Below are 27,543 nucleotides of genomic sequence, written 5' to 3'. Positions count from 1 at the left end.
TATTCTTTCTTGTATTCTCTTTCTCATCCTTCCTGATCCTTGTATACTGCTCTAGCTCATTCTTCCTGATCCTTATATTCTGCTCTAGCTCATCCTTCCTGATCCTTATATTCTGAGCTAGCTCATCCTTCCTGATCCTTGTATCATCCTTCCTGATCCTTGTATTCTGCTCTAGCTCATCCTTCCTGATCCTTATATTCTGCTCTAGCTCATCCTTCCTGATCCTTATATTCTGCTCTAGCTCATCCTTCCTGATCCTCATACTTTGCTCTAGCTCGTCATTCCTGATCCTTGTATTCTGCTCTAGCTCATCCTTCCTGATCCTTATATTCTGCTCTAGCTCATCCTTCCTGATCCTTATATTCTGCTCTAGCTCATCCTTCCTGATCCTTATATTCTGAGCTAGCTCATCCTTCCTGATCCTTGTATTCTGCTCTAGCTCATCCTTCCTGATCCTTGTATTCTGCTCTAGCTCATTCTTCCTGATCCTTACATTCTGCTCTAGCTCATCCTTCCTGATCCTTTTATTCTGCTCTAGCTCATCCTTCCTGATCCTCATACTTTGCTCTAGCTCGTCATTCCTGATCCTTGTATTCTGCTCTAGCTCATCCTTCCTGGTCCTTTTATTCTGCTCTAGCTCATCCTTCCTGATCCTTGTATTCTGCTCTAGCTCATCCTTCCTGATCCTTATATTCTGCTCTAGCTCATCCGTCCTGATCCTTATATTCTGCTCTAGCTCATCCGTCCTGATCCTTGTATTCTGCTCTAGCTCGTCATTCCTGATCCTTGTATTCTGCTCTAGCTCATCCATCCTTCTCAGCAAGGTTCTGTTGACCGCTCTCAGAGCGATCATGTTTTGCTTTTTCAGATACTTACTACCAGGGTATATATTTTAAATTGATTCTTCTGCTTTTAGAACTATTTATACTCTACAATTCAATTTTCAAGTTTTACTACGAGAGGTTTTAATTGCTACAATTGAAATTTTCGAGAAAATAAAAAATGAATCCAGCGGATCTATCTATATATACTTTGCTTGTCTGTTTATTTGTTTGTATCTAATAAACGTTAAAACGGCTGAACCGATTGGGCCCAAATTTTTTGTGGGACCTCAAATGACCACATTGAATGATCAAAATTTCAAAAATTAACCTCCATCAAAATTCAATTTTATTAAATTTTAAAAATCCACGAATTTTTTTATAAAATCCGCAAAACTTTTTGTTTGTTTTTGTTTTACAATGAATACAAAGAGAAAATGTTCACTATTGAAATAGAAGATGGGCACGGAGCGCCACCAAAGCCTATTCAAATTTTGTGGATCCTTTATGGATACATCTTTCAATTGGTCAATCCGATCTAATGAAATTTTAGAATTGGAAAGCAGTTATCTATTTTATATCGCACTAGCTGAAAGGCCCGGCGTTGCCTGTTTAAAAAAGAAATTTAGAAAAAATGTTGACAAAAAATATTTAAAAATAATTTCGAATTTTTTGCCTGAGATACCCTTCGGCTACCCATGAGTGTCAACAAAAAAATTTCAGCCCATTCAGTCCAGCCGTTTGGCCGGCTTTAGGCAACATATATATGAATGTCTTGTTTTATTATATAGATTTTAGTTTTCTTGCACAAAATTTGGCAAATGAGTGATTTTAAGATGGATTTAGTATAATGAGTCAGTAATTGAATAATCATTAGACTTTGTGATATTTCAAGATGCGATACTCAGTCAAATTTGTAAAAAATTTCATTGTAAAACAGGTTAAGAATTCAAAACACAAAATATTAATCTTAAGTAGAATTGAAAAAATGGTTTAAGTTGTGCTTTTTTTGCGTGACGCTGCTGGATTTTTTAAAATCACACTTAAAAGGCTCTAAATATACCATTTAAACAAGTAGTTTTGCCCAGAAGAGTCAAATGTGGTGGTATGGAAGGGGAAATAGTGGTGGCTCATGGCCGCCTGCCTTCCCCCGCTCGTACAGACAAGCATTGGCGGAAGCAAGCTATAGCCCAAGATATTTCAAAAAATATTCTTCAAGGGTCCTAGCACTGCGGCTAGGATTGGGGTCGAGCTCTGCAGGAAGAATAATTTCAGTAGTTTGTCTTGACGCATTGAAGTGTTATTCAAAATTAGATAAAATTCTTAATTAATATGTATCTAATAAAAAAAACCTTGAAGGTGTTCTCCAGCTCATTAATCCTTCTTCAGGGAATGTTCCTCCCATTGGCTAGAGCTATCTTGTGTTTCTTATTAAAGAACATATTGAGAAGATGTAACAGAACTTTCTCGATCAATTGCTGCAATTCTGACATAGTTTCTAGACATCCTATTCTCCTGTTCTAATCTAGACATCCTATTCTCCTGTTCTAATCTAGACATCCTGTTCTAATCTATACATCCTGTTCTCCTGTTCTAATCTATACATCCTGTTCTAATCTAGACATCCTATTCTCCTGTTCTAGTCTAGACATCCTGTTCTTCTGTTCTAATCTAGACATCCTGTTCTAGTCTAGACATCCTGTACTCCTGTTCTAATCTAGACATCCTGTTCTCCTGTTCTAGTCTAGACATCCTGTTCTCCTATTCTAATCTAGACATCCTGTTTTAATCTAGACATCCTGTTCTCCTGTTCCAGTCTAGACATCCTGTTCTAATCTAGACATCCTGTTCTCCTGTTCTATTCTAGACATCCTCTTCTCATCTATACATCCTATTTCCTGTTCTAATCTAGACATCCTGTTCTCCTGTTCTAATCTAGACATCCTGTTCTCCTGTTCTAATCTAGACATCCTGTTCTCCTGTTCTAGTAAAAGGAATTTCTATTACTGAGGATTTGACTGTGATTAATTATCCGACACTACAAGGTTTATTGAAGAAAAATATCTAGGCCTGGTCCCTTGGAGGAAAGATCATGGACAAGGACGGAACCAAGAAGATTGCTAAATAACCAATACATCCACCATGAATATTCTAGATCCTGTTAATTATGTGAAGAATCTTAATCTATCCTTCGCGTTCAGCAGTTTTCTACAGATCTCCTGTTAAATCTGTGTGTTTAACACTCAGACCCGTTCCGTTTTTCTTCAAGTTTAGCTGTTCTCTCCAGATCTCCTGATAAATCTGTGCGTTCAACGCTCACATATGTCTGGTACTATAAACCAGAACCCTTCAGCTGTTCTCTCCAGATTTCCTGTTAAATCTGTGTTTTCAACATTCACATATGTCTGGTACTATTAACCAGAACCGTTCAGTTTTTCTTCTTCAGCTGTTCTCTCCAGATCTCTTGGTAAATCTGTGTGTTCAACGCTCACATATGTCTGGTACTATTAACCAGACCCGTTCAGTTTTTCTTCAAGTTCAGCTCTTCTTTCCAGATTTCCTGTTAAAAATGTGTTTTCAACATTCACATATGTCTGGTACTATTAATTAGACCCCTTCAGCTGTTCTATCTAGGTCTCCTGGTAAATCTATGTGTTTAACCCTCAGATGTCTGTGTAAGATCTGTGGATCTTTATAAACTAATGTGTGTTCAGGGTGTTCAAAGTCGAGAAGNTTGTTATATAAAATTGAATGTTTTACCTGGAGAAAGTTTTATTTTTAAAGGCTAGAATTCTGTTTTATTGTAAAATTAATTAACCCTGGACTGATTTATTGTGTTTTCAGTTCACGGTTGAGTCCTGTATAAACTGCCTACCTGAAATATATACATAAGATTTAATCAGTGCAAATAGAGGTGAGCCGAAGAGAAAGAGTTCATGCTCGCTCTTATGTTTGTAGTTATTACCTGGTCTCCTATAGGTAAAAATGAGCACAGTCTGGTACTATTAACCAGACCCGTTCAGTTTTTCTTCTTCAGCTGTTCTCTCCAGGTCTCCTGGTAAATCTGTGTGTTCAACCCTCAGATACCTGGTACTATTAACCAGACCCGTTCAGTTTTTCTTCTTCAGCTGTTCTCTCCAGATCTCTTGGCAAATCTGTGTGTTCAACAATCACACAAGTCTGGTACTATTAACCAGGCCCGTTAAGTTTTTCTTCAAGTTCAGCTGTTCTCTCTAGGTCTCCTGGTAAATCTGTGTGTTCAACATTCACATGTCTGGTACTATTTACAAGACTTGATCAGGCCATCTGTTTTATTTTCTTCAAAATAGAGAAACATCTTAAACTGTATTATCTACCCAATTTACTTTGGGAATTATCTGTTCTATTTATTCATTTTAAAATATATTTTTGTTTATTTACTTTTGTTCTCACTTGTAAACATTGGCAGTATTATTATTCCGGGAGAATGGAATAGAAGGGAAATATAACTGACGCGGTTCGCCCTACCATATGATTATACATGCTTTGCTGACCGTACTTCATTTGAATAAGAAATATTTGTCTGATATACATTTACCGCGTATACAATAACCTATTCTGAATATTTCATATACAAATGGAGCACCCGTCTGCAAAGACTGCAAAGCATGTATAATCATATTGTAGGGCGAACCGCGTCAGTTGTATCTCCCTTCTATTCCTTACTCCTTGGTTATTATTACTGCATTTTTTGTTCAAGCTAGTTGGCATCCTGGTAATCGACGTAATTTTTTATTCATTATTTTTACTTAAGAAATGTCCTGGTCATGAATGGAGAGGAAGGAGGTTTCGGGTGAAGGTTTTTCTCGGGATAAACGCCACAGTGCTTGCTATGGTTCCTGACACTTTAGGCAGTATGAATACAGACGCAGGCTTGATTTTAAATGCATTTCTTTCAATGTTACAAATGACAAATTTAATGATTGAAGATTAAATAGTTTTATTCAAAAATGTTCTAGTTCAAAGTATCCTCTCATCTTCAATATGAATATTCAATACTTAATCTAGCAAATTTCAAAACCTTAAGTCTACGTTATTAAATGTTTAACAAAATATTGAGATTGACTTGATTTCTCTTCATGAGATCTCTCAAGTTTAAAATACAAACTTACACGCTCACATATGTCTGGTNTATATTTTCAATATTTCATGAGCGTGGTTTTGAGTCAGTCTGCAGTTGTCTGTTTGAAGTTGAATTTTCAAACTAAAAAAAAATACTTTTTATATCCATTTAATGTTCTCCTGGAAATCACTCGACCCTTTCTAATTCTGAATTAAGTACGGCTTTTCTCCAATCTTTAAGCAATAGTTCGATCTTATTAAAGATAGACATACAGTGAAACCCTTAATAACGAATACATCGGAAGAATTTATCAAATGTCGTCTTGGCAATTTTTCAATGAGTTTAATACTATATTACGTAAATTTCAGTATTTGCGAAAATAAATAAATAGCCATGAATATGCGGGAACATTTTTAAAAAGTTCCATATAATCATTTAATTAAAAAACTAAATATCTGCAACATTCCATAATCAAAAAGTGAAGAATACGACATTTGATGATTTCGTTTTTAAGGGTTTCACTGTAGCTACATTAACATACTCACTGATTCTAACTTTGATTTGCGTCAAGTTGAAAAATCTCCCGAATTTTTATATTATTTGGATCTGCTATGACTGCTCTCCTATACCGCTGGGACAATTATATCAATTGTTAAGATTAGAAGAATCAGGATAGAAGTAATAAATATATCAAGAATAAAAGAATCAGGATTTAAGTAATAAACAAATCAACAATGGAAGAATCAGGATTTGATTAATTAACATATAACGAATAGAAAAAATTAGGAAAGGAGTAATAAATAAATCAAGAATAGAAGAATCAGAATAGAAGTAATAAACAAATCAAGAGTAGATGAATCAGTATAGTAGTAATCAAATCAAATCAAGAAAAGAAAAATCAGGATAAAACTAATAACCAAATCAAGAATAGAAGAATCAAGATAGGAGTAGTAAACAAGTCAAGAATAGAAGAATCAGGATAGAAGTAATAAATATATCAAGAGTAGAAAAAATTAGGATAGGAGTAATAAACAAATCAAGAATAAAACAAATTAGGATAGGAGTGATAAACAAATCAAGAATAGAACAAATTAGGATAGGAGTATTAAACAAATCAAGAATAGCAAAATCAGGATAACAATAATGAACAAATCAAGAGTAGAAGAATCAGGATAGAAGTAATAAATATATCAAGAATAGAAAAATTTAGGATATGAGTGATAAACAAATCAAGAATAAAACAAATTAGGATAGGAGTAATAAACAAATCAAGAATAAAACAAATTAGGATAGGAGTATTAAACAAATCAAGAATAGAAGAATCAGGATAGGAGTAATAAACAAATCAAGAATAGCAAAATCAGGATAACAGTAATGAAGAAATCAAGAAGAGAAGATTCAGGAGGAAGCACAATGTCGTCGAAGAGAAACCTTTCTTACTGAATTCCTGAAGGTTCGTGGAGTTCATTTTTAAGCGAATTCTATTTACAGGAATGGAACAGATTTAATTTTTCTAAAAAAATATTAACCTACAGAAATCAACAATTTTAAGTGGTACTTTTTAATTACAAAGAATTTGTCGATATATACAAAAATACATATGTTTTAGGGACGAATTAATATTTTTTTTGCGCATAATAAAAATTATCAGAAGAGAGATCAAAGATGCAGTTTATTCTGCTCTCTTAATTCAATCTTGTAGAGGATGATCCGTCCTAGGAATTAAGTTTAGTTTATTACAAAGAATTTAAAGTGGTACTTTTTAATTACAAAGAATTTTAAGTGCTACTTTTTAATTACAAAGAATTTGTCGATATATACAAAAATACATATGTTTTAGGGACGAACTAATATTTTTTTTGCATAATAAAAATTATCAGAGGAGAGATCTAAGATGCAGTTTATTCTGCTCTCTTAATTCAATCTTGTAGAGAACGATCCGTCCTAGGAATTAAGTTTAGTTTATTAAGAGATTATTGTACACAGAGGTAGAGGATGATTCATCGTTGTCTATAGGAAGAGAGGATGATCTGTTGTTGTCTATAGGTAGACAGGATGATATGCATTTCTCCTGCAGGAAATCACACATTTAAGAGGACAGAAAAAGACCAAGACTAAAAGTCCTAAATTTTAAGCATGGATGTTTTTTCATTGTATCGGGGGTATAATATTTACATTTTTGTATACTTTAAACCAATGTAATTTTTTTCTTTCTTTAACAATTTTGAACCGATTTTGGGTGTAAGAAATTTTGTAGGCTTTGATTTTCCAGAGCACTGAAAATTAGTGGCAAACCCCTTCAGTACAGTGCAGAGCAGTGCAATGCAGTTTCATGCAGTGATCGGAATTATTAAATAGCGAGGAGAAGTTGAACTAATTCTCTTAGGAAGGTTTAAATGGATATTAACGGTTCAGACAGTTAGTTCAAAAAGCCGAAGCTAGTTTAACCACCTTTCTATCAATAATAAATTCCCAATCTTTTTTTTTTTTTTGGGGGGGGGGGTTGAGTGTACTATTAGAATGAAATGTCAAATTTTTAATTTTTCCTCAGATCTTCAAACATCATTTGTTTAGTTTATAAAAATATACACCCGGGGGGGGGGGAAGAATAAAAACCCCTGAATAACTAAATGTCTGATTTTCCTTGAAAGTGATCCTCTGCAGACGGGGCAGGTGGGTCGATGAACATCAGTTCGGTAGAGGGAAGAGTAGAAACATGGACTACAGAATACATGTCCACACACCGTGGAGATCAGTCCTTAACAGGATTAGAAACGTATTTTCAAGCAACAATCCAATAAAACCATTGACACAAAAATAATGTAAATGTTTTCTTCCCATCTAAAAATTTAATTTTTTTCTATAAAAGTGACTTGAGGATGTTATGCAACAGAGACCAAGAAAGTAGTTCACATACTGAAACCCTTTTTAAGAAGGAAAAACAACAATACCTCCCAAAGTATTGCATAGATAAGAACCAAAAAAAGTACCATTGCGAATCAGCCATACAGTACAACTCTTTATTAAATAAGTAGCTTGAAATTAGGTCTTAAGTCTTATTAATGGTAATTATTATCAGAAATTAACCCTTGCAAGCATGAAGGCCGGGGGATGGGGGGTGCATTAGGTTCAATACAGCCTTCTACAGTCTATGTCTGACACTTCAGAAATTTATTTTCTTTGGATTAACTAAACGAACTGGTGGGGTGAAGGGCGGGACTGCAAGAAGTTAAAATTATCATCTAAGTTTGTCAAATTTGTCAAATATATTCTCACCATCCTTCTTGAGCTCCCAGATCAACTCAAGACAAATTGGACAGGTTCCGTAATCTATAAACGAACATATTCAATAGAAGAATTAACAAACAGGGAAAAGTAGGTGAACTAAGTACGGATAGTTTAACTACTTGGCCAAGAGTTCGTTAGAGAAGTATTTCAACTAGTTACAGGGTTACCAACGAAAGATGACACTTAGGGCGACTGTACGAAAATTATTCAGTCTTTTTCTTACATGTTTGGTTCCCTGCTTCAGTAGACGTGTCTCATCAGTGGCCAAATAATCGATATAACATTTAAAAAATATGTTTCAAAGAGCCAGACCGGCTATGTCAGGTGAACTGAGTATGCAGTGTTGTGGACAAATTCTTTAGGATTCATTTAAGACATATACAACTTTTTAAAGATTTGTAAATCCTGAGTTTGAGCGCAAAGTCGACGTTCAAAATCATACATTTGGGTGGATACGTTTTCAGAATTTTTTCTTTATTTATTAAATAACGACGACAAAAATGTGAACAAAATTCCACAGTAAACTAATTAGTTGTTTAGGAACAGGTTGAGAAAATAAAAATTAATCTTATCATCGAAAATAAGTAACCTTTTTCAATTATTAGTTTCTATAATCTCTAAATTATTCACAAAGATTTTTCGGAGATTTTCTGGAATTATTATTGAAAAAACGATATTTGAAGAATTTGAAGAAATCTGCGAATAAATTCATAGAAAATAAGAAATTCAATATAATGATGAAAAGGGAAAAATTGATTCTAGCGTAGATTTATTGACAAATTTCTGTTGAGAAATATGTTCCTAATCATCTAACTAGTTTACTGTATAATTTTTACTTTATTTTTCGTTATTTAATAATTAAAAACCAGATTCTGAAAATGTACCCTCCCAAATTCATGATTTTGAACGTCGACTATGCACTCAAACTCAGTAATTATACATTGTGGAAACGTTTTATATGTCTCAAATAAATAAAGAATTTGTCCACAACACTGCATACACAGTTTAACTACCTTACATAGCCGGTCCGTCCCTTTAAACAGAACCTCTAATTCAACCTTAAGATTGGTGAATTTTATACTTTTAAGGTTGTCATTAAAGTCTTATTCTTTGTGGGTAACCCTGCAGTAAAACTACTTCTCTACTTCCCATTATAATATTAAGTAACAACCTGAGGTTTATCTGTAAAACTTGATTTTCTGCAATTATGATCCTTATATCTTTGCAACCCAATGTTGTCGATCGTAGATATTTCAAACTATGAATTCTGTTAGATCAAATGCGTAAAGTTTTAAATATGATAGGTTGACACCATCAAGTTCCAAAGATATAGGGATTAGAGAATTTGACGCTGTGGCAAAATTCAATTCTTTTTCATTACCGTTTTTTTAAAGTAATCCATTGTTTTCAACATTTTCATAAAACTATTTTAGAAAACTTGAAAAATAGGTATAAAACCGACCTTGATGAGTAGCTGTATTTGATTGGCTGCCACTACTGTTCTCTCGGGAACGAATTCTAAAAAAAGTATTCTTTAAAGATATAAAATCTCAAAAGATCCCAAATCCGGATCCAAAAAACCTAGATCCGGATCGCGAGATCCCAGATCCGGATCATCAATTAGAAACTTTTACTAATTTAAAAGACAATTTTCTCATTCTTATTTTTTACTCTTTTCCTTATTTCATTAATTAATATTACTTATTTAACAAATAAGATGTCGACATAGTTTCACGGATCTCTCCTTAGTGAAAACACTAGAAAAAAGGAGTTTCAATAAATATCGGAGCCAAAATATAAATTAATGCTTAAATTTTCGGAAAATATATCCTAAAACAGGCTTTTTAAAGTATTTTTTTTCTAAAAATTGTTGAAATATTTTCTGTTTTAAAAAAGGTTTTACCTAGGAGGCGCTGGAGAGTTGGTGAGATCAATAATAGTAACATCTCTAATATCTCTTGTGTTACCAAGCCTCACCACCTCCTCCTCCTGCTCCACATTAACTTCCTCCTCAGTGTCAACTTCAATAACCCTCTCTGAAATATCCCCGGCTCTCTCTTCGTCTTCTTCCTCCAGTGTATCATCAACGATAACCAAACCTTCCTCTTGGTTCAGACCGGGGTTTTCAGATTCTCTGAACAATTTAATTCATCTAGTTAATTCTAATCTTTTTAATTTATCTTAATCTGTCTTCAATTTCATTTTATTTGTAACACGTTATAATAACACTAATAAAACACTTTAGAAAATATTTATTTTTCTAAAATCTCTTTATATATACTTTGCTGTTTGTCTTTCTCGTGTGTTTGTATCCAATACACGTCAAAAACGGCTAAACCGATCGGGCCCAAATTTTGTGTGGGACCTAAAATGACCCCAGGGAAGGTTAATATATGATAAAAATTTCAAAAATTTGCCTCCAACAAAATTAGATTTTCATTAAATTTAGAAAATCCACGATTTTTATTCATAAAATCCTCGAACTCTTTTTTGTTAATGTTTTACAATGTATACTAAGAGAATTATTCACAATTGAACTAGAAGATGAAACCCCGGAAAGCCTAGTTGTTTAAATGTGTAAAATTTCTCAGCCAACTTCTCAGTTGGATAGGGAACATTTAAAATTCCAAAAACCTACCCATCGCTAAGTGTAAAGTCTAAAACATGTTGTCTGCTACAGACAGATTTATCATTGCCGTAACCCAAGTAGGAGTAAACCTGTTCCGCCTCACCATATGATATACTTTGCAGAATGGTACTCCATTAGGAAAAGGATATTTTTAAATTTCACTTTCTTTTTATTAAAATGTATTTGTTTTCTTCCACATTAAATAAAATTAACTTTTTAATTTCATAACAGTTTTGTGTTGCCAATTGTTCCGCATCCCGAAAACGTCGTTTTTATTTCATGTTGATCAGTAAAAACTCAACTTTAAACTAAAAATGACGACCTACAGACAATTTATTTTCCAATGGAGTACCGGTCAGCATACGGTGAGGTTGATGGAACGAGTCCCTTCTCCATTGTATTCCATACTACTTGATGTAACCGTAACTAACCTGGTCTGCATACGAGGAATAGTCAATGCAAGATTACCCATCTGTATATCAGGAGTAGATGGAACAAGAAACACATTATCCTTAAAGGGATTGTAAGCGTAATTTTAAGAGACTTTCCATGCAAAGATGGCTATGCCCGATTGACAAGGATACCCTAGAAATATTTATCCAAAGAATAGGTTTCCTAGGTTTAAATATATTTAGTTCTAATAATTCCCATGTTTTCCTGCAGTAGAAAACTAGAGAAACCCCAATTGAAAATAGTCTGTATTCAAAAACATATAATTCATACTTGATCAGACAAAGCTTTTAAGGGTACCGTTGTGAATCGATCATTGGTCACTTGAGATTTTGCTTACAGTCCCTTTAAAAGTACAGTAAAATAGAATACAAAATTATAATTTAATTCTACTATAGGTGAAGGATGGTAGGCTCCACTATAAACAGTATCAGAAATGAAAAACAAATGTGTAATTACGAAATTTCTCTTTTGATATTTCATTCTGCTAGATATATTATATATATATATTCTGCTAGATATAATAACTAAAGTTTGAATGAATAGGTTTATAAATCCCACTCATCATACAAGTTTTATTATTAAAATATTCCAAATGTTTAATTGAAGTTTGGGAAGGAACTGAACAGTTGTTTTAAACTAACTTTCTAAGCCCAAAATATTTTCAACCTGATATCGCACCTTTGATATTTCATACTAAGAATTCTGCTACATATTATAAATTTGATATATCAAAGGTTTACACCATCAGATTGCAAAAATAAAGATAGTCAAAAAATGCAGCTAAAGTCAAGCTCTCGGTTCCTTTGCAAGAATATTGTTTAAGCCCTTCATAATTTGCGACCCCAATCTTACAAATAAGGATACGTTACGATTTCTTCGAGTTTCTGGAGTTACCCGGACGGTTTGCTGATTAACTGAATTATATGTCAGATCAATTGTAGTATCATTGATCGATTTCTGGAGCTACCTGGACTGTTTTCTAATCAACTGAATCATCTCTCAGATCAATTGTAGTATCATTGAACGAGTTTTGGAGTTACCTGGACGGTTTGCTGATCAACTGAATCATCTGTTAGATCAATTGTAGTATCATTGATCGAGTTGGGAGGAGGACGAGGGCAAGTTGGAATCCTGAAGAAAAGAAAATTCAAAAGTAGTATATATCACCCGTTTTTAGGATCACCCTTGCTTGATCTATTGACAGACAAGTCCAATCAAACTTTAAGAGACGTCCTACTTCCACAAATAACCCTCAAGTGTCTAGATCAGACCTGAAGTTGCTAGGCAAGGTCTGAAGTGTCTAGATCAGGTCTTGAAGTTGCTAGGCGAGGTCTGAAGTGACTAGATGAGGTCTTACGTGTCTAGATAGATCAGGTCTGAAGTGTTCTAGGTGAGGTCTGAAGTGATTAGGCACTTCGTCTGAAGTGACAAGATGAGGTTTTAAGTGACTAGGTCATGTCTAAAGTGACTAGGTGAGGTCTGAAGTGACTAAGTAAGGTCTGATGTGACTAGGCAAGGTCTGAAGTGACTAGGCAAGGTCTGAAGTGACTAGGCAAGATCTGAAGTGACTAGGCAAGGTCTGAAGTGACTAGGCAAGGTCTGAAGTGACTAGGCAAGGTCTGAAGTGACTAGGCAAGGTCTGAAGTGACTAGGCAAGGTCTGAAGTGCCATAAAAAAACAAGAAAATCTGCCAATTTTTACAAAAGGAAAGTGTTGTTGGTAAAAGAAGCAAGTTAGAAAAATGAGTCCCGTAAAAAATTAATTTAGGCAAATCTATATATATGTAAAATAGTAATCTCTCTTTTGTCTGTTTGTTTGTCATGAATCCAAGGCCGGAATTATATCAAATTTTGATTGGTGCACTGGGTACAACCACAAGAATGTTCTTAGCTTGGTTCTTAAATTATAATTTTAGTGGGTTGACTTAGAAGGGAAAAACTTAGTGTCCAGGCAAAGCTGAGTTCCCAAGCTAGTACTTAAATAAATTGATCAAAAAGTTCTCACCTTTCCCTTCTGGTTGATCTAGTAGGACGCCGTGGAGCAGTAGGTTCAATGACTTCCGGTTCAACTACTTCCGGTTCAACTGCTTCCGGTTCAACTAATAAGAATCAAGCTAGGAGAAAGAATTGTACACATAGATACATATAAACATCGAGTGTAATCTAAGATTAGGATAAATAAAATATCTTCGCTACCGTTAACAGGCGCGTAGTGGCGGCGGGACCGGTATCCCTGTGCCCCCTAGACATGCACCCCCCTAGAGCCAGAGACAAGCTCTAATTCATTAAACAGTAAACTTACATTTATATTCAGATTTTTTACTTTTCTTATCAATCGACAATGTCACAATTTGTCCATTTTATTTCTCAAATTCTTTCTTGTACCTTTATCTTATTTACAGTATTTTTTTTCGCGGGGTTTCATTTAAAATGATTGGTAATTATGGTCAGATAACTAGTAGTCAGCCTTCAGGTAGATTAATATAGATTTTAAACTTTTTTTTTTTTAATACCGGTTTTTTAGGGGTGCACAAAAACAATTTCGCCATAAGTGCACCCCCCTAGGCTAAACCTCCACTACGCGCCTAATTACAAGTGACCCTCCATATGCAAAGATGGTAATGCCCGATTTACGACTCCACCCTTTAAAATTATTAGTTGAAAAATTAATGTCAGCAACGTTACCATTGAAACCTTATTTTGATCAAAAATAAAAAAGAATAAAGACGTTTTTCTGCCTGGAAAAGTGTTAAATTCTGATAATGTCTCCAGTCTTTCTCATAAGCAAATAAGTCACAAATCAAATAAAGAAAAATCCCCCCTCCCCCCTGAATCTCATAAAGGTATTTCCGTAATTTTTTTTTGTCAAAACTCTGACACGTCATGATGTGGTGTGGTGCCCACTTCTCAAGTTTTTCCTGGAAGAAAACTTTTTTTATAAAAAGCTAAGTCTTGACTGATAAAGTTAGACCGCCTGAAATATTTTTAAAATCCTTTTTAAAAATCAAATTAAAGGAACTAGAAAATGACCCCTCTCTAAAATTGTGCCCCGAATTTTTTCCAGGGTGACGTCCCGATTTTTCCCTCGAGGGGGGGGGGATACAAATTCACCTTGTACACGACTTGAAGCGAGCACACCTCGTCTTGTCAGCATATTCTAGATTTAAATTATCTGAAAATAAATTGTATCAAACTGTATGTAAGCACTAATAACAAACTCAAGCTTATTTCAGAGAGTATGTGAATCCAATCCAATCAAATCATGTTATGTATAGGATAAGATAGCGTTCAGCTCCAACAAAGTTAGAAGTTAAAAGGCATCAATATTAGCTGGGAAACTGAGAGTTTACCGAATTTTCTCGTAAAAATTCGCGCATTTTTTAACAATTGTTAGAACATTTCCATGATTTGAAAATTTAGATTCATGAATTTTATTGATAAGTTAAGTTTGATACGTTTTGTAGTTTGATAAGTTTTGTAGTTAATAAGTTTTGTTTTGATAAGTTTTGTTGTTAGATAAGTTTTGTAGTTTGATAAGTTTTGTGACGAAAAGTTTTATCGCTGATAAGTTTTGAAAAGATATGTTTTGTGGTGATATGTTTAGTGACGATATGTTTTGTATGGGCTCCAATTTCCTTAAATATCAAACCATTTTTATTTCTAACCTCATGAACTTCTAATCGTAACTAAACATTCAAATTCCTTCAGAGCAAGAACAAGATCAAGGTTCTTCACTCTTCAAACTGTAAATATAGGTTTTTATTCATTCTCAAATTTCTCTTTTCATAAATTCTCATATTCCTCTTTTTATTCATGCTCATACTCCTCTTTTTATTCAGTTTCATATTCCTCTTTTTTATTAATTCTCATTTTCTTTTTTTATTAATTCCAATTCCTCATATTCCAATTATTGCATGTTCACATTAATACAAGTCTACGAATGATGCAGAGGACCCCGTCATGACATGCTTTTAGTTGTGGAGGATCTAAGTGCTAAAGTAGGAAAAGAAAATGAAGGAAAGGAAAACATCATCGGTAAACACACTGATGTGAAAACATAAATGAAAACGGAGATCAGCTGGTGTGAGGTAAACAACCTAATCCAGGGAGAAGGAGCAGAGGCAGACCCAAGACTACTTGGAGACGCAGTGTGGAGACAGAGCTGAAGGAGATTAATCTAACCTAAGGGAGAAGCTGAGAAGATTGCTAAGAACCGAGAAGAATTGAGGAAATTGTTTGAGCAGCCTTATATCCCACCAAGGACGAAGAGGATTAAGTAAGTTAAGTCTTTTTATATATTTTCATATTCCTCTTTTTATTCATCTTCATATTCCTCTTTTTATTCATCTTCATATTCCTTTTTTATTCATTTTCATATTCCTCTTTTTGTTCATTCTCTTATTCCTCTTTTTATTCATCCTCATATTCCTTTTTTATTCTTTCTCATATTCCTCTTTTATTCATTCTCATATTCCTCTTTTATTCATTCTCAAATTCCTCTTTTTATTCATTCTCATATTCCTCTTCTTACTCATTCATCCCATTCAATAGCCACCTTCAATAGCTATCTTTTACTCTAAGATTCAGAAAGATTCAGCAATGAATCAGTTTAGAATGTTTTTAGAAGTTCAGAATGAACTGCACAACAACAAAAATCAAGGACACTGGTGATAAAGAATCCATTGTGGAACATAAGGAAATGGGATGTATTTACAAACATCCTTGATCCAGACTCATTTTGAGCTAAAGGAAGTTTGTTGAAATGACTGGAGTTGAGCAAGAAAATGATCTCTTAAAGCATAAGCAAAACTAGCATTTGAGAAAGTTAGAACTCAATTCTACTGTGAATCTTTCAATACAAAACGAAAGGTATGAGCGCTCCTAAATAAAAGCTCTTTTGGCAACATCCCAACCTCCAAAACAAAACCTTAGAAATCGAAGCTCTGGAGTCGGACATAGTCATCACTACCAACCCAGCAGAGATGAACGTAATAACAGAAAATTTCTTCGGAAAAAAAGTTCATAAGATAATATGATAGATAATATAAAATTGAAAACTTCTGATCTAACAAAGCTCAGGTAACTAAATAGAAAGATGAGTAAAAAAAAACAGCAGAAAGAATAATGGACCCAATAACAATGGAAGAGCTTTCTAAAAAAAAATGACAAACTATGTACCAGTAAAGCAGAGAGCCTAGATAATGTATCGAACACTATGATTAAAAATACAGGACCAGTGGCAAGAAGTAAGCTAATGGAAATGTTCAACAATGTAATGATATTAGGACAAACACCAGACAGCTGGAAGGAAGGGGACTGCCTTGATACTCAAAAATCACCCCAAACAAAGATCAATAATTAGAGACTGATAAGTGATTACTGACATTAGCTGTGTATCCAAACACTGGACAAAACTGATGGCACAGAGTAATGAGCGAGGATTGTATGCGAGGATATTATCAACCTCGAACAGAACCAATACTTTTATACTCAACTGAATATTAGAACTGAATAAGATTAGAAAATGAATGACATACTTGTTATTCATAAACCAGGAAGCATATGACAGAGTGGATAGGAACATTCTCTTAGTAAACTGCAACAACTATACCTTCCAGAACGCTTCTTAACTCTATTCTAAAGTTACTACATCAGAGACAACGTATCAACATCTTAAACAGGAGCCTGATCAAAAAGCCAATACCAACAATCTTAAACAGGAGCCTATCAAAAAGCCAATACCAACAGAGAGGACTTCAAAAAGGATGCAACCTAAGCCGCATTTATTAAAAAATTATTTATGTTTAGGAGCTGACAAAATGAATAAGATTGAGCAGCCATGGAGTACAATTAGATTCAGGCGAGGTAGTTGGGATTTGTTGTTTGCGGACAATATAATTCTAATCTCAGACATTAGGACTGAATACATTGAAACCAATATTAGAAGCGTGGTGTTCAGATTACAAGATGATAGTATTCATGGCTAAAACAAACATAATAACACCAGAAGAAAACTTTAGTCTGTTCTGTGTCAGGCAACGGAAAATGTGAAGTTGATATTATGGAGCATGTTAAATCCTTATACAAATATCTCGGGGTCCAACAATATACCAAAACAAGTTGAACACCACAAAGGAGAAGATATGTTGAGAAGAGCCTAAATGAACAACAACGTAATACTATCAAGCAGGAAATTCTTACCAGATAAATTCAAATCGCTCTCCACTATCTGGTACTCAGTAGCACTCCCTGGTTTCACTTTACCAGTCGATGTAATACCAATTTCTGATGATGTATTAAAAGATTTAGGAACAATCCAAAAACAGGTTGGTAAACCCATTCTCGGTATCCCTCAGGGAGGAAACCTATTCAGTTCCATCTGAAAGAGTCATTTATGAGGTTCTACCAAAGAGTTAACAGCCAAGAGTTTAAAGGCAGTGGTGAAATCATGCATGGATTGGAACAATTCAAATAGAGGAACCAAGTGTATGTATTTCTAAAACAAGCTGCTCAGACATTATAACTTAAAGCAAGAAGACCTCCAATCAACAATATGCTGCACATTATTAGAAAAGTACAAACATACAATCCTTCACTGGGTCCAACAGCTGCCTAGCCTTAACATAATGTCAATCCCCAGGAAATTGTGAAAGCTATCCCAGCAGGTTAAAGAAGCCGAAAGGTTGAAGATATTAGTCAAATTCATGTGTAAAAATGCCGAGCTTGGCAACAGAGACACCTACAGATCACCAGATGCACTGTCACAAGAGGACAGAAATAACAATTAGCCCTCTATGCTTGCAAAGAAGAAATGATTTCATGCTAATCTGTGCAGCCTAAGCTGGGATGGAGAAGATTACAGACTGAAACTAAGCTGGTATGAAAAAAAGATTACAAAAGCTCGGATGGAAAAAGATTACAGAATGAAGCTAAGCAAGGATGGAAACGATTACAAATGAAACTAAGCTGTCATGGAAAAGGTTACAGAATGAAATTCAGCTGTCGTGCAAAAGGTTACAGAATGGGAAAATAATACAAAATGAAGCTAAGCTGGGATGGAAAGATTACAGAATAAAGCTAAGCTAGGATGTAAAAGATTATAGAATGGAACTAAGCTGGGATGAAAAAAGATTTTAGAATGAAAATAAGGTGGGATAAATAAAGATTACAGAATGAAACTTAGCTGGGATAGGAAAAGATTACAAAATGAAACTAATCTGGGATGAAAAAAAGATAAACAGAATGAAACTAAGCTGGGATGGAAAAAGATAACAGAATGAAACTAAGCTGGGATGAAAAAAGATTACAGAATTATATATTGGAGAGATATCTGTAAAACATAAAATCTGACCAATAAGAGAGTATTTTACATTTGAGGTTACATTAGCAAACATTGAGAAGAAGACCTAAAATAATTGAAAACTTATTAATATTAAATACCTAGTTTGACTTCTCTTATCATATTTTTCCACCTCTGATTAATTATTTCTGGAACTGGAAGATAAAGATCGTATAAACATATTACATAACATTAACAAAAATCACATAAGAACAGCAAATCACATTTGTTATCGTTTATATAAGTTTTAAAAAATAAGGGTACACAAATAAGGCAATTTGTAACTACAAATTCCAGCTGATGACTTAACATCAGTGCTTAAGATCCATTTAATTCTTGAAATCCGGATCATGAATCCGCCTTTAGAAAATGGATCCGGATCCAATCCGTACTCGGATCCAGGATATGAACATTTCATTAAGATTTACTGATTTTTTGAACCACTGAAAAATATTAAATTTTTCTTCTTTCTTTTTAACTTAATTTTTGGCTGAAACTTGTTGAACCATTCATAGATTATAAGATTTTAATAATCTCTCATTTTTCAACAATTAAGATTAGTATTTTGGGAGCAAAATTTCTAACAGGGTTTGGTTAATATTTTGCCCCTTGGATCCGGATCCGTGGATCGCATATTTTTGAGGATCCGGACCCGAATACTATGCACTGCTTATGAGCTTATGTACTTATCACCGAGACTTGAACTGCACTTATCACCGAGACTTGAACTGATTCAAGTTCATCCATACATTTTAACATTCAAAGCAACAAGGATTCTTAGATTAATAACGATATTGATTTTACACTGATATCTTTAATTATCAATATTGCTTTGTGTACTATTAATTGACCAAGATCTCACCAAATGTCTTGATCCAAAGAATCACATTATTTTGAGTAAACGTAACCCTGTAACAGGCGACGACAAGAAAAACTTTTAACTTATCATGGTACGATCAGACATTTCAGGCGTTTGGTATTTTCTAGTCATTCTTACAAGTAGGTTATAACCGTGTCTATTTCTATTTTTTGTATGCTCTAATTGCCAAGGCAAGGTTTGAAGTTGGCTTCCTTGTACTGTGTAAATGCACAGTGTACACGCAAGGTTTTATTATCTGTGATAACAGTACATTCTAGTACATAATAACCAACATTGTTTCTCTTAGTAAAGATCAAAATTATAGACAGAGAATCGCTAGAATTATAAGGAGGACTAGGTATACCTCACCTAATGGAAAGAAGACAGTTGCAAAGCACAAGCTTTGTCTAAAAATGACATTCAATATCATTTTCAACCAATCTCCTTGTAGCCTTGAAGACAAAAAGTGAATTTTAATTTTTTAAAATCAAGATTAAATAAAAAAAACGCCTCATGGAAACTGTTGAACCTTGTTTCCTGGTTAGTAATCAATGTCAGATGCGTTCTCTGTATTCTAATTAAACCATTTTGAGAGTGAATAGGATTGAGGACGGAGAAGTGGAATCTGCTACAACCAGCTCAGATCCGTCCTGGAGACCCAACTCTGACAAGGATAATTTCAGGTTAGGACGGGTTCTCTCCTCTATACTGGAAACAGTCTGGATGTACAAGGTCTTGTTCTTTCCGTCCACGCTAGTTGTGATCCCTGGCGCCTTTAATAATCAATCAATCAATTAAACAAAAAAATTTAGAAAAAAAACATACTTCAAATCTTAATATTTATTGTAAATAATTTGAAAAGAAAAAGATCAATTTGACTTTTTTTATTTTTATTATAATTTATTTTTGAAAAACTTAGAAATCGCATAAAATTAGATATTTTCTTTATTTAAAAAATAGATACTAAAACAAGAAATAAAATCAATTAACTCAAGTATGACAAGGACCAGAATCAAATAGAGAAAAATGGTAATTAAACCACGTGACATAAGTTAATACACTTGATTGGTGTTCCGGCTCAAGCTCAAGATCAGTGATTGAACTAAATATACGTGATTAAACCATGTCTGGCTATCCATATTTGTGTGGTGAATCTCTAACACTAACGTCCAACATCAGCTATATGTTAACTTTATTTGACGGAAATAGAGGATGCAATAAAAAAGGGGTTTTTAACAGCATTTTGCATTTTTGAAATAAAAAAAAACATTTCTTAGGTGAAAACCCTTTACATGAAATTTTCTGTTCTGAATAATTGTTTCTCGACGTTTTAAATATTATTTGTTCTTGCAAAGAAACGAGTACCTTAAAATAAACCTTTTAGATAAATCATATACTTTTGAAGTCCCATTAGACGATGTATGAATTCCCTTTTTTAAATAATGAATATTGATAGGATCTAAGTTATGATAAAAGTATTAGTAAGATTTAAACCAATTTATGGAGTTTTAAACTACTTAACAATTAATAATATTGTAAATTCATTTTTTTTACATCATTAGTTATTTTACAAATTTTTAACTTTTACTTAAAGCTGAAATAGAATCTAATTTAAGTGCTATGTAAAGACTCAGGAGACATATTATTTTTCATATTATTATTATATTCATTCTTTTTTAAAAGGAATATTTACCTTCATCTGAAAGGTTGGAGTATTGATGAGATAATCAATGATTTGTTGAAGTTTATCTGAAGGTGAGAACTCTAATCTTTGGGGTTTATTACTACACGCTAGGCAGGACGGATTCTTCTCCTGCTCGTACACAAAGGTGTAGATCCCGTCGGCGTCGTTGAACACCATGTAGTTGTTCAGGGGGTTGCAGCAGGAGGTTGCAAGTTTAAACACCTCGTTGGCACATGCGGCTGCAATCACAGCATTGGTTGAAGCAACGGCAGGGATGATGTTTTTAATGACCCCCTGGGTGAGTCGGTATGTTACTCCGTGAATACCGTACTGACCGGCGCGTTCTACAGATTTCTCTAGAATCCAGGAAATGTGGTTTGGATCGTCTCCGTCTATGGACGTATCCTCTCCAAATGGGTTCTCTTTCTGCCAGAGGAGGAGACGGACGTATTCTATACAGTGCTCCGGTAGGCGAGGTGTGTGGGCTATGGTGCAAAGCGGGAAGTTAATCTGCGGAGGGAAGAGGTCTAGCGTACAGTCTATGCAGGCAGTAAGACCAGGCAGAATTACTCGAGCATTTCCTGGAAAATATAAATAATGAATTGTTATGCAAAACAATTAGAGTTAAACGACAAGAAGATAAAGTGCATTGCTAAAATGCATGTATCTGTGTACATTTACAAATTGATAATAGTTTTAAAAGTACAAAATAGCTCTTGGCTGTTTCGATTATTTTTCCACCTACTTTTCAGTGAATAAAAAGTTAAACTCAACTAATCCAAAATTAATAATATTAAATTTATAAAAAATCCTCCAAAAATTGTGTTTTTTTCGTTACCTTTGAACCCCTCCGTCCCCCCGTCAATGAGGGGGATGAGAGATGATCTGATTAGTTCATCATCATCGTCATACTCAAGCATAGAGATCAGCATACCGTTTATCCATCGTCTGAATATCAAGTTTGATCACAATTTTTGATAGGTTAGATTCAATTATCATTAATGAAATTAATAAAATTAACAAATTAAAATTAAAAAAGGACAGGTCACATAATCTTCCATATCTTGAAGCTCTTCGCTCATATATATGTACAGAGCGTCCCATATCATATTAGATTATCTCCAACCTTTAACGCTAAATATACGCACATTATACTCGAAAATCTAGCATTTTCTGCAAAAAAATTTTATTAGCCTTGTTAAATTTTTCAAAATGATCCATTCTTCTTCAATTTTCTGATTTGTCCCCCAAATCGTAATTTAGACCCATTGACGCGGTCTAATTTGATGTGGGACACCATGTATGTAGGTAGGCTTTAGCTGACCAAACGGCTGAACCAAATAGGGCTGATTTTTCAAAGGGAACCTACGGGAGACATACGCTCAAAAGAAATCTGTTCTAGATTCGATTTTATTTTTCAAAGTAATTATCAAATTCTACGGCTAGTAACACGTGTAATGCGTCAATATTTCAGACCGCATTTGAGAGGTCAAAGATCTTTTAAGAATGTGTAAAAACGTATAAATGTCTTTTATTATTAAAATGACTTACAAAGATAATTATATCTTTAGTCTATAAGTCTTTGAAAATACTGAAAATGAAAAATTAAATATCTGTAAATGTCTCTCCTTATTAGAGCTGTTTAAGGAAAAACGATTTTTTAAATTAAAAACACGGTTAATTTGTCTAAAAAAATAACGAAATTTGCCGGAAATCCGGGTTTTCGAACAATCCGGTCTTGAGGGACATCAATGAGTGATCAAATCAGTTTAAATGTATTCCTGACATTGAAATACATGAACAATATCTTTAAGTTAAATTATACATATCTACCTGGCTACTATACTATCTAGCCCACTTACTACTAGATGAAATACATGAACAATATCTTTAAGTTAAATTATACATATCTACCTGGCTACTATACTATCTAGCCCACTCACTACTAGATGAAATCCTCGGTAAAAACTCTCGTCAAAATCCTGAATATTTTCAGAGTTAAGAAAAATAGAAATATTTCCGTTTTTAAAAACGATTGTTTTTGAAAACGAACCATTGGTTTTGAACATGCAAAAAACGAAAAACTATCGTTTAAAAAAAATCGCTAATGAATCTTAACTTTTATAAAAATTAGTTTAATTTTTTTTCAGAAAGATAAGGTTATGAATGTTGTCTTAATTTTTTTTATCGAAACGAACAATTTTCTGACCTCGAATTTTTCGACCAAAAAATGTATTTATTTCTTTAAGAGGTCGTTGTTAACGGTCGTTAACAAGGAGACGTCGTTGATGGTCGTTAACGAAAGATCGTTTATAATGAATGAAGATATATGCACGTCGTTTTATAATGAATGAAGATATATGCATGTATCTTCAATTTTAATTGTGGTTTTTTGTAAAATGATTGGGATGAAAAATTTGCCACGTTTTTACCATCTTTTTTTGTCCAAAAAATTCAATTTTCCCAAACTCTGCAGGATTGGAAAAAACACGGGTTCAAAAAAAACCAGCCCAGTCAGTTTTATTGGGTTTTATTGTTTTTTTTTTGTTTTTTTTAGGGGGGGGTTCTCAATTTGAATTTTATTAAAACTTACTAAAATTCATTCCAATTCATAATAATAAGACTATTTGAGCAATTGGTGAACACTGAACAGTTTTGAAAAATGTTGTTGTGATAATAGGCTATAATCATATATAAATACTTTTTAAATACAAGAATATCCCCTCCCTTCTTTATAGAGGGAATACTGCAATTTTTTTGTATTATAGTTCTAAAATTTCAGACTAATTCTTTTTTCACACTTGGATACATATTTTTGATTGTGGGGGGGGGGCTACTTAGATTAATGGGTAGATATTAAATGCTCAATAAAAAAGATCACTCTTAAATACCAAAAAACTTCAGCTCATTCACACATAGAAATTACTAAGGGGGGATTTTAAATTTATATCCTTGTTCTATCGCAACAAATTTTGAAAACAGATAAAGTTCTGTGCATCTCCTTGCGTTTTTCAATATTTTTGATACTTGTGATAAAAAAGCACTGCAGACGATCGATTGCTTCAAAAGTTTTCTACAATTGGATTTGTCTGCTGTATTACCCGAAACCGTCTTGAAGTTGAAGTCCAGAGTGACAATATTTTTTTTGAAATAACTAAATATTCGAACAATATTAATTTTGTTAAGATCATTGGTTTAAGTCTTAGAAATGAATAAACGTGCCAGTTTTAATGCTGTGAACTGCTAAAAATCAATACAGTTAATAGTAGACCTTATTTCTGGAAAAGTTAATCATTTTAAGAGTGAAGAAAAGGCAATAATTAAAAGAATTCTAAAAAAAACAATGAAACCCCAAAAAAAGCCCACTTACAGGTGGTTTTTCAACGTGGGTTTTGTTGGTTTTTTTGGGCTGGTTTTTTATGTCAACCCTAAAACCTAGTGATAAAGCCAATTCCTAACATTTAAAAAAAAAAAATATTAACACTGGAAAAAATGAAAGCTGCTAACCTGAATTTTACAATTATGTGGAGTAACATTACAGCCTGGGATTCTTTTATTTATAAACTCCGCCGCAACCTCTGCCTTGGATCTGCCAACATCCTTCTGGCGGAACAAGAACTGCCGGTTCAGGTTGGACAGGTCTATGGTATCCATGTCTATCACAGTAATCTGTCTAAACCCCATGAGAGCAAGGTTCTTCAAGAGTTCGCAACCCAACCCTCCGGCTCCGATCACAAGTATCTTACAGTTCTCCAGGAGGAACTCCAGTATACCCGGAGAAGGATCGAAGGATGCCGGAGTAAGAGGTCCTCGACGCTCCAAGATCTTACGGACATGGGACCAGCGTCCTGGCCAGTCAACTATCGGTTCGTCAACCTCCATTTTGTTTTGTAAAAATCTGAAAATATTAAATATCAAGATCTCGCCTTAGCTCTTCATCCTTTTTGGCGGATTTAATGTACTTGATCAGTTTGTTTAACTCATCGTTTTCAGTTTGAAGTCTGATCAAATTCTTAATTTGAGTTGAAGCAATTAAATAAAGAAATTCGTTCCTGGACTTCATAATACAATTGTCTCTTAAAGCGTGGAAAAGTGCAATAAGAATATCTGTTTCTAATTCCTGAGGCCCAAGAAACTTCTCCACAATGTTCTTTGTCAGATGGTTGGACTTCAGAGATATCGTTCTCACAAGATCTGGTTTCTCCGTCCAGAAAGTTCTACGGAATGCAACGGGTTGGGACATACTGAGCGGGACGGAGATAAAAAGAGAAAAGAGTTGATCTCCGTATGAAACCGCCTGATACTGATCCAGAAGTTGAAGATAGAACTCGTGTCCCGAGGTGAGCCCTGGGACGGAGAGAGATAAGTCAGGTAATCCATCCTTCATTACGCCTCTTAGTAGTGCTGTGAGAAGGTTATGTACCACAGGGTCCAGGAAAAGATCGTTACCGGAGAGGAAGATGGTTGCAAGACGGTAGAACCTAGCCGTGTTCTCTCTTGGTGAACACTGATTACTATCTGTAAGAAGAAGCCAGGCCAAGCAGTTTCTCATATCCTCTATCCGGACCTGAGTTTTGTTCTTCCCACTCTGTTCCCAGTTGTAGACCTGGAGAAGGGGGTAGAACGGCCAATCCTGGGATAGAACGGGTTCCCCTCTCAATACTAGACTAAGATTATACTGGTTCGACAGGTTATGGTAGAACAGAGATATTCGACATAGATTATCATTAAACAATTTCTCCATATAGGTCGCCTTGATATTGTCCAGGTTGTTCAAACTTGAATTTAAGATTTGATTAACGTCCTGCTCAGGTAGGTTGGTTGGACAGGACAGAGGGGAAACTGAACCAAGAGACAGAGCTTCCAGACAACTACTGAGAAGATACTCGGACTGAAGGATCTGCTGGTTAAACACAATGTTTTCCATGAGTTCACGAAGAAGGATTTCGTCAGGTCTTTGCAGCAGTCCACAAACTTTTACAGATAGTTTATGCGTATCATTCTCCACCTCGGAGTTAAACTGAGTTGAAAGCGCCCAGAAGAGAAGACGACTTTCAAACCTAGAAAACCAGTTCGGGACGAGAGATACCGGTTTCGCGGCCAGGTTTTGAAAATATCCTTTAAATCCTGTTAAAATGCTCTGGGTTGGGCAAACACCTGGTACTATAGAGTTGACAACGGAGATGAACCTAAACAGACTGGAAAGCATGAAGATCGGAGCGGTTGGATTTAGAACAGGATGAACATCTCCATTTAACAAAACTGCTCCGGGGATTTCTAGACAGGGAAGAGATCTCTTCTGCTCTTTGAACCCGCTCAGGTATCCACTATACACTGACATTTTCTCAGACAGCACCTTCATAAAGTCTGATTTGAAACAGGTTTGAATAATACTGGAGAAGTCTGAAATAAGTTCCTCCTTAAATTTATCCTGATTAAACTCAGTTCGTGTCTTCAGCTTGAGATAGAACACAGAGAGGAATGTAAAACCTGTTCCTACTAAATTATACGCCGAGGTTGAGATTAGCTCCGACTGTCGAGATAGCTGAACCAACCATTTTCTTGTGCAGGTTTCAACAGGTTTTCTCAGATCTGCTACATGAACCCAGTCCAGAGTATTCTTGTCAACACAGCCTAGAACTGTAGTAAGCACCATGAGCAACCAACAACCAACATCGTAGTTAAACTGCTGCTCCGTCCCAGTACTGATATCAATCTTCTCAATGAAATATAACAACTGTCGGACGAGTACAGGATATAGGTTTGTATAGCTCCCAGTAGTTAGATTATACCGGAGCAAGGTGCACCAGGTTCGGTAGCTCTCCACACAGAGAAGAACTGCTTCTCGAGACGGGATAGTAGCCTGGGACGGATCTATTGTTAGATAGACCATAAGCGAGGGTTCCAATTGAAACTCCTGAGTTATAAACCTTGCCAGGTTCAAGTCCCAAGCTAATAAAACTCTACAAAGTTTACAAACCAACCAGACCGGAGCTCCGTATAGGGTTGTATTTGAGAAGGTGTGAGGGAGAAGAGGAGGAAGGAACTCTGCTATCAGTGTCTGTAGGAGACCAGGACAGTGTGAAACCTGCTGGGCTGAGTAGAGGGAGTGCCGGGATATCCGGACTAGGATCTTCACTGATGAAAGAACTACTCCGGGTCCAGGTCTTAGCACCTTCAACAAAATATCATCAGAATAACCTTGAAAATTTAAATATATCTGGTTAAATATTTCATAAAAATAAGTTATAATGAAGTTTATTTAAATGCAGCGGTGTAAAACAATGACACGTTTCCTCAATATATCTTGAAAAAGTTGAGTATTTTTGAAAAAAGAGAAGGATAAGATAAGGTAGGATATCGTGTACT

General features: G+C 34.7%; 3 protein-coding genes across 6 annotated transcripts in view; all 3 read right to left on the bottom strand.

The window, feature by feature from the left end:
• Nucleotides 1-6,468: 6,468 nt before the first annotated feature.
• On the bottom strand, nucleotides 6,469-18,822 carry LOC111711539 (E3 ubiquitin-protein ligase RNF4). Its single transcript, XM_023485923.1, has 11 exons — nucleotides 18,733-18,822; nucleotides 14,958-15,035; nucleotides 14,404-14,464; nucleotides 13,298-13,391; nucleotides 12,334-12,424; nucleotides 11,272-11,351; nucleotides 10,115-10,345; nucleotides 9,674-9,729; nucleotides 8,200-8,253; nucleotides 7,567-7,681; nucleotides 6,469-6,994 (listed from the first exon to the last, which is right to left on the bottom strand). The coding sequence occupies exons 3-11, from the start codon at nucleotides 14,444-14,446 to the stop codon at nucleotides 6,964-6,966; spliced, it is 795 nt and encodes a 264-aa protein (XP_023341691.1). The 5' UTR covers nucleotides 14,447-14,464; nucleotides 14,958-15,035; nucleotides 18,733-18,822; the 3' UTR covers nucleotides 6,469-6,963.
• A 29-nt stretch (nucleotides 18,823-18,851) lies between these two features.
• LOC111711538 (NEDD8-activating enzyme E1 catalytic subunit) lies at nucleotides 18,852-25,093 on the bottom strand. Of its 3 annotated transcripts, none has more exons than XM_023485921.1 (6): nucleotides 24,682-25,093; nucleotides 23,089-23,156; nucleotides 22,013-22,122; nucleotides 21,184-21,755; nucleotides 20,020-20,263; nucleotides 18,852-19,391 (listed from the first exon to the last, which is right to left on the bottom strand). In XM_023485921.1, exons 1-5 carry the CDS (start codon nucleotides 25,054-25,056, stop codon nucleotides 20,069-20,071), a joined length of 1,320 nt encoding a protein of 439 aa, XP_023341689.1. In that variant the 5' UTR covers nucleotides 25,057-25,093; the 3' UTR covers nucleotides 18,852-19,391; nucleotides 20,020-20,068. The 3 variants fall into 3 exon arrangements, with proteins under 3 accessions (XP_023341689.1, XP_023341690.1, XP_023341686.1); XM_023485922.1 differs by having other exon boundaries at nucleotides 18,852-19,359; XM_023485918.1 differs by having other exon boundaries at nucleotides 18,852-20,263.
• LOC111711537 (RNA polymerase II-associated protein 1) overlaps nucleotides 25,072-27,543 on the bottom strand; it is a 33,841-nt gene continuing 31,369 nt past the window's right edge. For both annotated transcript variants that reach the window (XM_023485916.1, XM_023485917.1), the window contains one exon: nucleotides 25,072-27,349. In XM_023485916.1, the coding sequence (XP_023341684.1) occupies nucleotides 25,082-27,349 (2,268 nt within the window). In that variant the 3' untranslated portion in view covers nucleotides 25,072-25,081. The remainder of the gene's footprint in view (nucleotides 27,350-27,543) is intronic.

This window comes from Eurytemora carolleeae, unplaced genomic scaffold (genome assembly GCF_000591075.1).
Source record: "Eurytemora carolleeae unplaced genomic scaffold, Eaff_2.0 scaffold628, whole genome shotgun sequence".
NCBI lineage: Eukaryota > Metazoa > Arthropoda > Copepoda > Calanoida > Temoridae > Eurytemora > Eurytemora carolleeae.
Note: the sequence above shows the minus strand (reverse complement) of the source record. Positions and strands in the feature narration are given on the sequence as shown.

What these genes read in the sequence shown, in the direction of transcription:
- LOC111711539 (XM_023485923.1), bottom strand. Translation starts at nt 14,446, where the DNA reads ATGCTGACAAGACGAGGTGTGCTCGCTTCAAGTCGTGTACAAG. An exon ending in TTGATCAGCAAACCGTCCAG is followed by an intron (nt 11,352 to 12,333) that starts GTAACTCCAAAA and finishes AATCCCTTTAAG; the next exon opens with GATAATGTGTTTCTTGTTCC. An exon ending in AACTCTCCAGCGCCTCCTAG is followed by an intron (nt 9,730 to 10,114) that starts GTAAAACCTTTT and finishes TACTTTTTTTAG; the next exon opens with AATTCGTTCCCGAGAGAACA.
- LOC111711538 (XM_023485918.1), bottom strand. Translation starts at nt 25,056, where the DNA reads ATGGAGGTTGACGAACCGATAGTTGACTGGCCAGGACGCTGGTCCCAT. An exon ending in CACATAATTGTAAAATTCAG is followed by an intron (nt 23,157 to 24,681) that starts GTTAGCAGCTTT and finishes GAAAATATTCAG; the next exon opens with GATTTTGACGAGAGTTTTTA. An exon ending in CTAGATAGTATAGTAGCCAG is followed by an intron (nt 22,123 to 23,088) that starts GTAGATATGTAT and finishes CTTGATATTCAG; the next exon opens with ACGATGGATAAACGGTATGC.